This window comes from Cyprinodon tularosa, unplaced genomic scaffold, assembly GCF_016077235.1.
Source record: "Cyprinodon tularosa strain WSP-4 unplaced genomic scaffold, ASM1607723v1 ctg228, whole genome shotgun sequence".
Lineage (NCBI taxonomy): Eukaryota > Metazoa > Chordata > Actinopteri > Cyprinodontiformes > Cyprinodontidae > Cyprinodon > Cyprinodon tularosa.
This window is the reverse complement of record NW_024038851.1, coordinates 789,604-803,219: the sequence shown is the minus strand read 5'-3', so window position 1 is coordinate 803,219 and position 13,616 is coordinate 789,604. Positions and strand designations below refer to the sequence as shown.

The 13,616-nt window shown below is 38.7% G+C and overlaps 1 protein-coding gene across 1 annotated transcript; it reads left to right on the top strand.

The window, feature by feature from the left end:
* Positions 1–2,022: 2,022 nt before the first annotated feature.
* On the top strand, positions 2,023–10,914 carry si:ch73-22a13.3 (inositol-trisphosphate 3-kinase A). The gene is made up of 8 exons (XM_038286548.1): positions 2,023–2,567; positions 2,727–3,577; positions 4,428–4,512; positions 6,652–6,865; positions 8,905–9,109; positions 9,202–9,303; positions 9,937–10,008; positions 10,113–10,914. Exons 1-8 carry the CDS (start codon positions 2,519–2,521, stop codon positions 10,335–10,337), a joined length of 1,803 nt encoding a protein of 600 aa, XP_038142476.1. The 5' UTR covers positions 2,023–2,518; the 3' UTR covers positions 10,338–10,914.
* The last annotated feature ends 2,702 nt before the right edge of the window (positions 10,915–13,616 follow it).

The following is a 13,616-nucleotide window of genomic DNA, read 5'->3' as shown; positions in this document are numbered from 1 at the left end:
ATGGATGGAAATGAAAATAACTGAATGAGGTAGAAGGATTAAACTCTCCTAATTGCATCAACAAACCATGGCAAAAGTTGAAGGCAGATGAAGGAAAAGGAGCCACAGTTTAAAATTACAGATATTTTTTAATAATGCTTTTTATCTAAAACCCTTCCAGGTCATTAACACTTTAAATCTAAACTCCTTATTAGACTATGTTGACTGTTGTGTTGCTTCTCAATAAACTAAATGATTTTATTACCAAGATGTCCCATTTTTCTTTTAAATATTTTCCTATTTTCATATTTTGGTTTTCAAAAATAACTTTTGTGGATCAGCTTTATTTTAGGCCTATTATAAAATTTGTAAAACTCTTTAGATACAGAAAGACATCAGTTATGTACAGGTGCTGGTCATAAAATTAGAATATCATGAAAAAGTAGATTGATTTCAGTAATTCCATTTAAAAAGTGAAACTTGTATATTATATTCATACATTACATACAAACTCATATATTTCAGATGTTTATTTTGTTTAATTTTGATGATTACAAATGACAACAAATGAAAATCTCAAATTCATCATATCAGAAAATTAGAATATTGTGAAAAGGTTCAAAATTGATGGCCCCTGGTGCCACACTCTAATCAGCTAATTAACTCAAACCACTTGCAAAAGCCTTTAAACGGTCTTTCAGTCTAGTTCTATAGGCTACACAATCATGGGGAAGACTGCTGACTTGACAGTTGTCCAAAAGACGACCATCGACACCTTGCACAAGGAGGGCAAGACACAAAAGGTCATCGCTAAAGAGGCTGGCTGTTCACAGAGCTCAGTGTCCAAGCACATTAATAGAGAGGCGAAGGGAAGGAAAAGATGTGGTCGAAAAAAGTGTACAAGCAAGAGAGATAACCGCACCCTGGAGAGGATTGTGAAACAAAACCCATTCAAAAATGTGGGGGAGATTCACAAAGAGTGGACTGCAGCTGGAGTGAGTGCTTCAAGAACCACCACACACAGACGTATGAAAGACATGGGTTTCTGCTGTCGCATTCCTTGTGTCAAGCCACTCTTGAACCACAGACAGCGTCAGAAGCGTCTTGCCTGGGCTAAAGAGAAACAGGACTGGACTGCTGGTGAGTGGTCCAAAGTCATGTTCTCTGATGAAAGTAAATTTTGCATTTCCTTTGGAAATCAAGGTCCCAGAGTCTGGAGGAAAAGAAGAGAGGCACTTCATCCACGTTGCTTGAAGTCCAGTGTAAAGTTTCCACAGTCAGTGATGGTTTGGGGTGCCATGTCATCTGCTGGTGTTGGTCCATTGTGTTTTCTGAGGTCCAGGGTCAACGCAGCCACATACCAGGAAGTTTTAGAGCACTTCATGCTTCCTGCAGCTGACCAACTTTTTGGAGATGCAGATTTCATTTTCCAACAGGACTTGGCACCTGCACACAGTGCCAAAGCTACCAGTACCTGGTTGAAGGACCATGGTATCCCTGTTCTTAATTGGCCAGCAAACTCTCCTGACCTTAACCCCATAGAAAATCTATGGGGTATTGTGAAGAAGAAGATGCAATACACCAGACCCAACAATTCAGAAGAGCTAAAAGCCACTATTAGAGCAACCTGGGCTATCATAACACCTGAGCAGTGCCACAGACTGATCGACTCCATGCCACGCCGCATTGCTGCAGTAATACAGGCCAAAGGAGGCCCAACTAAATACTGAGTGCTGTACATGCTCATACTTTTCATGTTCATACTTTTCAGTTGGCCAACATTTCTATAAATCCTTTGTTTTTATTGGTCTTCAGTAATATTCTAATTTTCTGATATGATGAATTTGAGATTTTCATTTGTTGTCATTTGTAATCATCAAAATTAAACAAAATAAACATCTGAAATATATGAGTTTGTATGTAATGTATGAATATAATATACAAGTTTCACTTTTTAAATGGAATTACTGAAATCAATCTACTTTTTCATGATATTCTAATTTTATGACCAGCACCTGTATTTCAAGTAACTTTTTTTCACCTAACTGCATGAATGGCCTCCTTTATAAAACTTTAACACATACAAATGTAGATTTATAATTCAGTGGAATTTTGAATTTATTTTTGTCTATTTAAACAAGCTTTCGTTTCACAGAGGCAGTGGAAATGTGATAAAACCATTATGGCTCCACCTTGTTTTACAGGTTCTATCTTTTTCAATAAGCTTGTTTTACCTATCAAGCATTAAAAACATCAGGGTATCATTTTCATTTAAAACATTCACCATTTAAGGTAAGCTTTGCCTTGTATGGGCTCCATGTAATGTGGGGTTAACAGTTTAGTTGGTGTGATAAAAGCAGAGGGAGGACATGGTACTCTGCAGTGTCTGACTCCGTCATTCCTGGATGTCATTGTGCCCTGAGGCGCTGTTGGCTGAACTCCATCAGCCAGCCCAGACCCAAGCTTAGGAAACATCATAACGTCACCACATGCAAACTGTGGTTCCAACACAGAGAATGCAGGGGGGGGACGTAACTCCATGTCAGGCACAAGGCTTTGCTTCTCTCTGAACTCAACGTTGGATAAAGGTAAGAGGCGTCCTGCAGCTTTGGAAAGTTTTATTCTGCAACTTGTCCTTTTAAAGAAAACTTTAAAGTTGTTGTCTTTGTTTTTCATGCCTGTAAATGCATTTCCTGAATCGTATTCAAAACTGTGGCTCTCTTGTAAATATTTCCCTGTTGCAAAAGCACATGCTGTGTCCATGGAGCAGAATCGCCACCTTTGCTCCAGTCGGGACTCGAGCATGGATACAGCAGAGGACCGAACGGGCTTAAAGATGGAGGGGATAGAGATAGAAGACACTGACTCATGTACTGCACTCTCAGATGAGACTCACCAACATCTGTCAATTGGTGATGAGCCGTCCAGCAGCTGCACTGAAGTCAGAGCCAGGTTCCGGCCCAGGCTCCTGGCCACTAAAAGCTTCCCTCCTTACAGCCAGTGTATAGGTGGACTGGGAGAAGACGGGGATTGGGACAATGATCTAGACTCTGAGTTACAAATGGCTTGCCAATCAAATGCAAAGGAGGATATGCCTCATGTAAAACCTAATGAAGTGGACGACCCTGCAAAGTATTCCCGGGAAGTTCTCAGAGCCAGATGGAGGTCCAGGAGGAAAGAGAGACAAGGAGGGAGCTTCGATGTCGGCACGGACGGCTGCGACAGAGGAAGGTGGAGTGGGAAGAGGAGGGTTGATGAGAGTGAAATAACAGGGGAGCACGATGATGAGGAAAGGGATGAGGGGAAACACTGGAGAGGGAGAAGCTCCAGTTTGGAGAGAGGTGAGAACAATGAGGGGAAACAAGATGGGAAACCTTCTCCCACCTCAGCAGCTCAGGAGGGGAACTGCAGCAGCATGGAGGCCCCCGAGGAGTCGAACGAGGAGGCCCAAGATATGCCAAGTCATCGGCATCCAATCCTCTCCAAGCTGCTGCACTCCTCCACCTCCTCCTGCTCCTCCATCAACCTCTCTTCAGAAAGTGACGAGGTCTTCAGTGATATAGAAGATGCAATGTCTAAAAGAAAAACCTTCAAGAAGGTAAGAACACCTTATTCATGAATGGTTGACCTGGAATCTACATTCCAAGGGATTTATCCAGTTTATTAGTCTGTTATCCCCTCTCTGCATCTTTCTGCTGCGTTTTTTTTTTTTTTTTGTTTGTTTAAATGGAAGAGAAATAAAACCATGTTTCTTAACTGTTCTCTGCACCTGTGGTCCAGCTGATTTGCATGGGCTTGAAAGAGGACTTTGACACGGTCGGATTTGAATGCCGTTTGCATGGCTGTTTCTGCTACAGATATGAGTTAAGGGAGGAGCAAACAGTGGGAGGACAACTAGAAAGTAGATTTTTCACTCCCTGGCCTCAGGGTGTTTGAACCATCAAACAAAAAAGAAAAGCAGCAGTAGGACTGATGGTGGCGAGTTTCACAGTAAAAACTAATTCAGAATCAATAGTATTTTAGAGTAAAGCTCAATTGTTGTTGAATAAACAACATAAACTAAAGCCATGTTTTCATTTTGGTCCAGCGTCTCTACTGAGCATGCTCAGATCAGCTATAGCTTTTGTTTTTCTGTTTTTCTGTGCAACTCCTCTGTCTCGTAGCAGCTGTTTTGTGTATATACAAAGCAGATCTTAAGTTTACAGCTATGCTCTGTTTGGAGAAAATAAACATTTTAAACCTTTGGCTCACAGGGAGATTTTTTAGAAGATGTTTGCTAAAGTTTAATCGTAGAATAAAAACAGAAATAAGACTTTGACTTTACCCATAGATTTCTTCTCAGGTTGGTCAATCCTTTGATAGGATGACCTAGATAGACATGATAAAGGTCAGATTCCCCCTCCCACATGAAGAACTCATAGTTTCTTCTTTGGTTATTTATCCCTCAGAGTCGCACCTGGAAAACCTTCCTGACCATGATGCATTGGTCGCTTCGGCGCCAGAGTTCCTGGGTCCAGCTGGCTGGACATCAAGGCATGTACATTATGGAGTCACACCAAGTCTGCGTAGAACCTCAAACGTTTTGCTTTTTTTAGTGTTTGTTTCTTTTCCAACAATTTTACATGTTAAAACTAAATCCCTCAATGCATTTTAAAGTTTAATAATGAAGAAAATGACACAAAGAAATAAGGCCTGGTGTATAGTTGTTGAACCGCCTCTCATTGCTGTTACAGCTGCATGTCAGCTGGATATATGCCTTTACCAGCTTTGCTAACCTAAAGACTCAAATTGCTCCGATTAAATTGAGAGGCCCTAAAAAGCAATTATCAGGTCTTTTCATTCTATTTTACCCTGAACTTTGACTAGGTCACTTTACTATTCTGTTATAGCTTTGGCTGTAGTTTTTGAAGCTACACCTGCTCCCCAGTCACAAGTGTTTTGCAGTTTTTTTCTGGGATTGCCATCTATTCTCTCCATTCATCTCGCTCTGATAGGCTGAGACAGTAGCTGTCTCAATAACTAATCGCTGCCTCTATAAGATATTAAAGAACACACAAGGGCACTCATCCTGTCAGTGGCTACTCCTGAGTTGAGTATCTCTGCGGCTCCTCCAAAGCTATTTATCTCTCGTCTGCTTTTCCAAAATAATTCTCTAATGCTCCTTAGTGGCATCAGCTATCTACTATGGTTTAGTTTGTTGGATATGCTAATCTGTCACTTTGAGGAGGCTTTAGATTATCTTCATGGACATCTCTGTCCTAGGAGCTTCCCAAGAGCAAATGCAGGTGGTAGGAGAAAGGAGGAATGGCAAAAATAACATCATCGTGTGACACTGGGTCCCACCCCATGCATGAAGCAGAACTAAAGAGCTCCTGCAGCGAAACACCACTTCACCCTTAGTGTGCTGAGGAGCGCTCTCACAGATATTTGTCCCAGCAGCTGTTAGGTTTTATAATCCACCAAACTTGAGGTTTTTTTTTTACATCTCTGTGGTTAATTGTACTTTTTCCTCCTTTTTGAAATATGTTTTTTTTTTCCTTTAATCAGTTGCTAGTATGCATTTGGTGTATTTTAAACCCCCCTATTCAATTTGGTATTCCAGTTAAGCTTGGCATCTTTTTTTCCCCACCTTATGTGCATTTTTTCCTGTATATTTTTGTTTTTAGCTTAATGCTAATGCATTTGGATTTCCCACTGTGAGAATAAACAGTTTTTATATTCTTGCCAAGCCAATCAGATTGGGTCAGAGGTGCCATACTATTGATATACTATTGATACTCATATTCAAATCTTACTGAACTACTAGTAAAAGTTACCTGCTCTAACATCTACTTAAGTAAGAGTATTGAAGTACTCACTTTTGGAAATACGTAAGTGTTCAAATATACAAATTAAAATTTCAGTACATTTCTTTATAATTTTCAGAGTAATTTTAAAAAACCTTGTAACTATCAGAAATCACCTGCTGTATTGATGCGTAGAACCACCTGCAACAGATTATACACCACTTGTAAAGAAATTCAGCATAAAAAAATGCAACAAAAAATAAGACAGCTATTATTTCTTACTTAAAAGCAAACCAAAAAGAAATCGGAAGTGTCTTAATTCTCCTCACAATTTCACTATAGAATAGCGGTTTAAAGTTGAATCTATTACCACAAAGAAACTGCAACTCTGATTTGAGAACTCATCCCACTGAATAACTTGGCCACAAGGCAAGTAAATAATGCCTTTATAAAATTCTAAACTACAAATAATATCTGCCCTGAGTTTGTCACATTTGTGAAACATCATGCAAATCTCTAAAACAGTGGTGTCCAAATTCAGTCCTAAGGACTGCTATCTTGCATACTGAAATTGGGGAGATAACAAAGCAAAGCTGAGCCAAAAGGAACGAGTAACTAGCAGCTTCCTAGAAATGGAGTGGAGTAGAAAGTACAAAATTTGACTTTGAAATGTAGTGGAGGGAAAGTTACAAGTACTTAACAATCACGTGCCAACATGTGTTTGTCACATAAAATCCCAAAGAAGAAAAATGAAGTTTTTAAGATGATAAAAATTACTGATCAATCATTGGACATAGCAAGTGTTCAGTTAAAAATATTTACTGGATTTACTGTCTTAGAATATTGTTTCTGTTTCTTGTATCACCTTGTGTTGTTTTGTCACTAGGTAACTTTCAGGTTAGCAAAGGGGGAGAGGTGCTGAAACTCTACAGTGAGCTGGAGGCGAAGTGTCTAGATTGCCTGATGAGAGATGCGCTGAGACCCTTTGTCCCGCAGTACCATGGCTTAGTTACCAGAGGAGAGCACTGCTACATCCGCCTGGAGGACTTACTCAATGGCCTGAGGAGGCCTGTTATCATGGACTGCAAGATGGGAGTCAGGTAGGTTGTTATCCACTAAAAAAATACCTAATTTGGTGTTTTTGAGCAGTCATTATCGTACCTGTAATGGATGGCAGTCTGTTTCATCTGTTTTAATAAAAATGGAGGCTAAAATAGCTGTAGTTATAGTCGGGGAGTTTCTGGCTGCCCAAAATCAAGAATCTTATACGGTTTCTATTTACCAGAACACAGGGGAGCCTCGATGGTGTTAGGGTTAGGGTTAGTTGACAGGTCAAGTTGATACTTCAACTTTTACCAGAGTGGTTTTAAACAGTATCTATACTTCTACTGAAGTAACAAAAATGTGTACTTTTGACACCGCTCCCTAAGAGGTTTAGCCCCACTGGAAGTGATGTATTTTGGTGCGTTATCCAATCAGGGCTCTACTTTCTCACTGATTACTTCAATAGACCAAGGCACAAACCTCAACAGGGATTTTTCATAGAGGCTGACCAGCAGAGTACTGCTGCTCCAGAGCAGAGGGGAGATTTGTGTCCCATAAACAGCTGATTAATGAGCAATCCAAACATGAAATCAGATCCATTTTAGAGTATATTTCATTCAGGTTAATGACTACGTTTATTAAGTTTACAATGCATATTTTACCAATCATTTTATGAAATTTACAGGGAGGTTTAGCCTTTCTGGTATTCAATCAGAGATCGCCACTGATGTATTTGGTCAGTTCAGTCTAATCATATTGACAGATATAAGCTCAAATAATATGCTGCAGTTCAAACACAGTATGAAAAAAATCTTTTCAGTTATTAATTGTCAAAAAATTGTATTTCCATGGAAATGCCTCTGTAACTTCTCAGTCATCCGGGTCATGATGGCATCCACAAACAGGCGGGAGTGGTTAGAGCATAGAGGTTGGAAACCTGAGGTTTTAGGTTTGAGCCCCACTCCCACAGACTGCGACTCTGGGTCTCTGAGCAAGAGCGTTAACCCCGCACTGCTCCCCGGGCGCCCCATGATAGCAGCCCACTGCTCCCCAAGGGGATGGATTAAATGCAAAGGTACATTTCTCCGAAGTGAGATCAATAAACTTTAATTAATTAATTAAAAGGCTTAAATTGGAAAGCAACCGGACTTGAAATCATTTTTTTAAAGACTTTTTAACAGCTATGCAGGAGTCTTTGTCCATTCTGTTCGCCCGCACCAGCCTCTAGTTGAAGCGCTGATGTATTTAAGCAGCATGGAGCTCCATCCTCCTACACACATTCCAAGTGATTTGCATCTGACTTATAATGTGTGCAGGAGGATGAACCTCCATGCTAGGATCAGAAAAACAAGTTATATTGGAAAGCGCCTCATGCATCATTATTTTTGCACTGCTAACATGCTGAACTTTTATAATACTTTTAAATAGAACACAACTGAATTTTTCTACTGCATTTTGAACCATATTCATTTTTGCATTGCACTGAACTTTTTCATATCATTGCCTTTTTGCACTATTATTTAAACAGTTTTCTTTCATCTCCTACATTGTTACATTCTGATCACTGCTGAACTTTATATTTGCAGGTTTATTTTACGCCAACTGCAATATCATTGCACTGTTGTAAGCTATATGAAACAAAATTTATAGTAATGCAACAAATAGACAATAATGTTTATCTAAGTCTATACCTTTTGTCAAGCTCGGTTAGTGAGATGGGCTTACTCTGCAGCCACATAACCAACAGAACATTGCAGAACCTTATGTTTAGCAAAAGTCTCAAAAGTTACATGTTAAAGCATTAATCTGGCAGCATGTATATTATCCATCTGATCAATGAAAAGGAGGAAGTGAAAAATCTTTGGCAGCTCTTGCTGCTGAAGGCTAGAAATTAAATATTTTTTTATTTGAATCATAAACTTGAATTCCTGCAAAACAAGAAGCTTCATATCAAAATGCAATAAACAGGAGTGCAAAAGGTTTGTTTTCTTGTGATCCGACAGTTCTCACCCCTTTTAAATGTTTCTAAATTCTGTGAAGGATGGCAGTAAATAGTAAATTGCCTTTTGAGCTATGTCAGCATTTTCTATCTTAGGACATTCCAGGAGGAGGAGCTGATCAAAGCCCGAACCAAGCCCAATATGAGAAGCGACATGTACCAAAAGATGATAAAAGTAGATCCATCAGCACCAACAGCTGAGGAACATGCACAGAAAGGAGTGACCAAATGGCGCTACCTACAATGGAGGGACACTACCAGCTCCACGTCTACGCTGGGCTTCAGGATTGAGGGCATCATGGTACCAGAAAAACTCAGTTCAATCTTTTTTTTTTATGAGAAATGCCGTAGATATAACTTTACAATTTTTCTTTAAAAATTTCGGATTGACAGATGGAGGACGGCACTGTCCAGCGAGATTTTAGAAAAATCCAGACTTTGTCTCAGGTCACAGAAGCGTTACTCTACTTCACCAGGAATCAGTTGGAGACTCTGGTAAAACACACTTACACAACACAAATAACATTCAATTCAAAGTTAGCTGCATCAACAGTTATCGTGGAAGCTGTCTGAAGATACATAGTTGAAGGTTTCACAATATACTACAAGCAGACAGTAGCTCTGATAATATGCAGGGGGAAAAATGTGAATAAATGATCACTTTGTTTCTTGAGCAGCTGAAGATGTTTTCCACATTTTCGCAGTAAAACAAAAACCTTAATGTTTTTTTATTAATTTTCCAAGTGTAAGATCAACACAACCAGAACAAAATGCTGCAGGATTGTTTTTGGATTATAGAAGGAACACTTTTAAAATACATGTAGGGAAAAATAAAGAATTCAAAAGAAAGGTACCTTCCTCATTACAGAGGGCAGAAGCATAGAGCCGATCTAACTAGAAAAGCTCTACTCGGTTTGAGCTACTTTGCAACATCAATGAAGAGCTTTAATATTAAATAAAGGGTTGTTCTCCAAACATTTATTTATTTATTTTTTTCTTTCCTGGTAGAAAAATATCAACCTGCATTACTATTCTGCTCCCTGTCTGAGTTAACATCTGTCAGCGTGATATTTGAGCTGCCAAATATGCCTCAGAGACCCATATTTGTGTTGATTTTTGTGTTTTCAGAACGCGTACCACTCCAGACTCTTGGACCTGAAGGATGCGCTTAGGAGTTCGCAGTTCTTCCGAAACCATGAGGTTGGTAAAAAAGGAGATATGTTACCTTCATCTGAAATTAAATGCTTATAGTTTGCTTTGATTTCCTTTGTGTTCAATGTATCGCTGTCTTATTACCTGCTCAGGTAATTGGCAGCTCGCTTCTCTTTGTCCACGACCACAACAAGGCCAGTGTTTGGATGATAGACTTTGGGAAAACGATGCCTCTTCCTGATTTGAAGGAGCTCCAGCACAGCGTCCCTTGGGTTGAGGGGAACAGGGAGGATGGGTATCTTATCGGTCTGACCTCCATCCTCACAGCGCTGAGCCAGGCCATCAGCGTAGCTGAGGGGCAGCAGGGGGGCAGCTGAGGGGAGGAATAGAAAGACACATGAAGTTCTCTGAGAGTCAGTGACACAAACTCCTGGATTTCAGGATGAAGCAGAAACAGTGGCTGCTTCAGTGAAGCCCAATTTAAATATAAAAAGTGGAAGCTAGTTTTTCTTACCGTGCATCTGGTATGTACAAAACAATCAGACGAGCTTTTTGTTATAAGAAATAAAGATTTTGAGATTTGTTTTTTTTTTGTATAAAATGTAAAAAGATAAGTTGTAAAAAAAAATGTTTTCTTTAAGCGCTATGTCACGCACAAAACCTCACGTTCTGCCTGTTTTAAGTCAGTACGTGTTTATATATTTAATGTAACTTGGCTTTTAAATAAGAAAAACTGGTCAAACTGGTAAAATGTATGTGTTGCCTTTTCATTACCTATGAAGTAAATAGACTTGATTTCACCAAAATGTTTCCCTTTCTTAACTTTTTTTTATTCGTCAAACACTTTATATTGTTCTGATATTTTGTTGGCACATGTGTGAAAGCGTGCACGAGCCAATCTCTCCTCATGCACGCTCAGCTTAAAAGTTGCTGCATCGCTCATACAAGCTTACTTTCCAGAAGAAGATTTGTGGTTTTTCCACCATGTCAGATTCACCACCGGTAAGTGAAAATGGGGACGAGTACATAAGACGACCTTACGTAAACATATCACCAGAATGATTGAAAATTAGGTTAGACCAATTATTTTGATGATCCACCAGGAAAAAGATCATCATCCACTATACCTTTAAGCCTGGACTGTTTGGTGCCAGCAACCAGTTTGTTCCATCTGCATCCAGTCTGATCAATCTACTTCCAAACATTCAGCCATCATCCAGTTTACTCAGAGCAATCAGCCAGTTCAGCCTGTCGCTAGCAGTTTCTGCCTTCATCTGCCTTATCAAGCCTTCTACCTGACTGGTTAAGTCATCATATCCCAGCTCAGTTATGATTACCACTCTGCCTGCCTGAATTCATGAACTCTCAATAAACCTTTTAAATGCACTCTGTCTGGCTGAATCCTAGATTCTCAAATATTCTTGTTAGATGACCCCAAGTTAAGTTTAATAAACCAAATCAAAAGTCTTTATGCAGATTGTAAAATATTTGGAACAAAAATTAAGGAAATATGTGCTTGGTCGACTACCTGTGTGTGGAAACTTTGAATATTTGTAAGGTTCTTTTTGGATGATTTGTAATAAAAATGCATTTATGAGTTATATCTATGCTGGGCCCCAGCTTGGTCACATGTTACTGTGGGATGCTAACACATTCTTATGTGTGTTTTTTAGACAGAGGCCAGGGCCCCTGTAGAACTAGTCCTGGCCCTTGTTATGGCCCCTGTACTGGAAACATAATACAAACAAAAATTCTAATGATGATATGCACTGGAACAGACATAGTGACTGATAGGTCCATTGAATCCTGTAGTTTTCTTTACAGTTCTGTTTTATTATGATTTTAAAATTAAGATGGTAGCTTTAGTCAAGGTGAGATATGATCACAGTATCTTCTGCAAAATGTTATTTTGAACCAAATAAAAAAAAATACTCTAATTTTTTTTCTAGCTGAGTTTAACCGCTTTATTTAAGTTCTAATTCTGGTTTGGTTAATTCTTGTAATTTTCAGATAAAATAAGTCAGATATATGAAATATTCCTGAATTACGATTGTACACCAAGCTAATATTCCAAAGAATTGCTTTATTTGATCTTTTAGTAGATATTTATATTGTTTTTTTTTCCATGGTAAGGATTGTTTAATATTTTAGGTAAATAGAATTAGCACTTTCAAACCAAAAGTACAAATTTCTAATTGGAACATCATAAATGTTTTATTAAATCTCTCATTAGTTATGTGGCTCTCTTCTCTAAATATATCTTTTAAATTGAAAACTATTACCCTTTTTTTGTTTCATGCTTTTCTGTGCCTCCACAAGAATAATGAGTTCACTCTAGAACCACCGCTGCACATCTTTCAAATGTATGAGGGTATGAGAATTTAGCCACATTTTTTTTTTTAGTTAGATGCTACTTTATCTACTTACCTTTACCTTCACCAAAAGCTGTTTTGCATAGCAAAAAATTGTCAAGTTTCTTAGGGTGGATAGCATCAGCACCTGCATGTTTATTCACTTCTAGGCAGAATTGGCAGAGTTCCTGTAAATAATGCCTAAATGGGTTGCTTTCCAGTACAAACAAGAATCATATGTATATTCCATGACATTGGAGGATTTTGATTTTCCTTGGACTATCAAACTGTGTTCAATTTTTAGCCTGCATTTGGAGCAGAATTTGAAGATATGGATAATGGAGCTCTAGCTTCAACATTTCAACTTTTTATTGTAGCACCCTTATCAGCAAAACTGACTCTTACCGTAAGGTATCTCCGGTACCATGTTCTCACATTTATTGCACCAGCTGATCCACCTGTCCGTATGAAGACTGTGCCTGAATAAGACCAAGAACTGTGGTGTCTTAAGCAATCTTCAGAAATGTAACCGATCTGCTGAGGTGCTTCATTTTTATACAGGCAGAAGAGGAGTGGGGAGAGAACACATTCCTGAGGAGTGCCAGTTCTGATGGCTGCAGTGCCGTAGTAGATGCTTGATGCTCTAACCTGCTGATACTGGTCAGTCAGGAAGCTAGGTGGATGAATTTCTGTATATTGGCTAAGCAATAAGATACAGATATCTGAATTTTGAAACATTAAATAAAGATCTAAGATATTGTTGTGGGCAATAGGCTTTCATAAACTGAACAATGTAAAGATACAAAGCTGCCCCATTAAAACCTTCCCTCATAAATGCATTCTTTCCATCTACTCTTAAATGTGATACTTTTCTTGTCATATGTTAAAATGTTTAATAATTTCTTTATGGTTTTCATAAGAACAAAAATGCAATTTTAACTTTAGATAACGAGGTGTGATTTTACAGTATCGTTTATAGTTTCTCTGAAATATTGGATGTATTTCATTTTTAATGTAGATTAGGACAAAATAGAGGGTGTCACTGAATAAAAATACAAACTCGACATCAGTGATCTGATTCAGGATTAGACCTGCAGGTTTAGTCCTATTCCTCTAGGCGGCGCCATTACACTGTTTGTCCAGGGGGAAATTAGCCATGGCAGAAAATTAGCGGGTAGATACCTTCATTCCTAAAGGTACTTTCTAACATTCAACGAAAATGTGGACATTTTAATAAATAATTAGGTAAAACGGAAAAGATAACGAGTCAAAAATAGCGCAATAAAAACAGTCAGGGTAATGTCA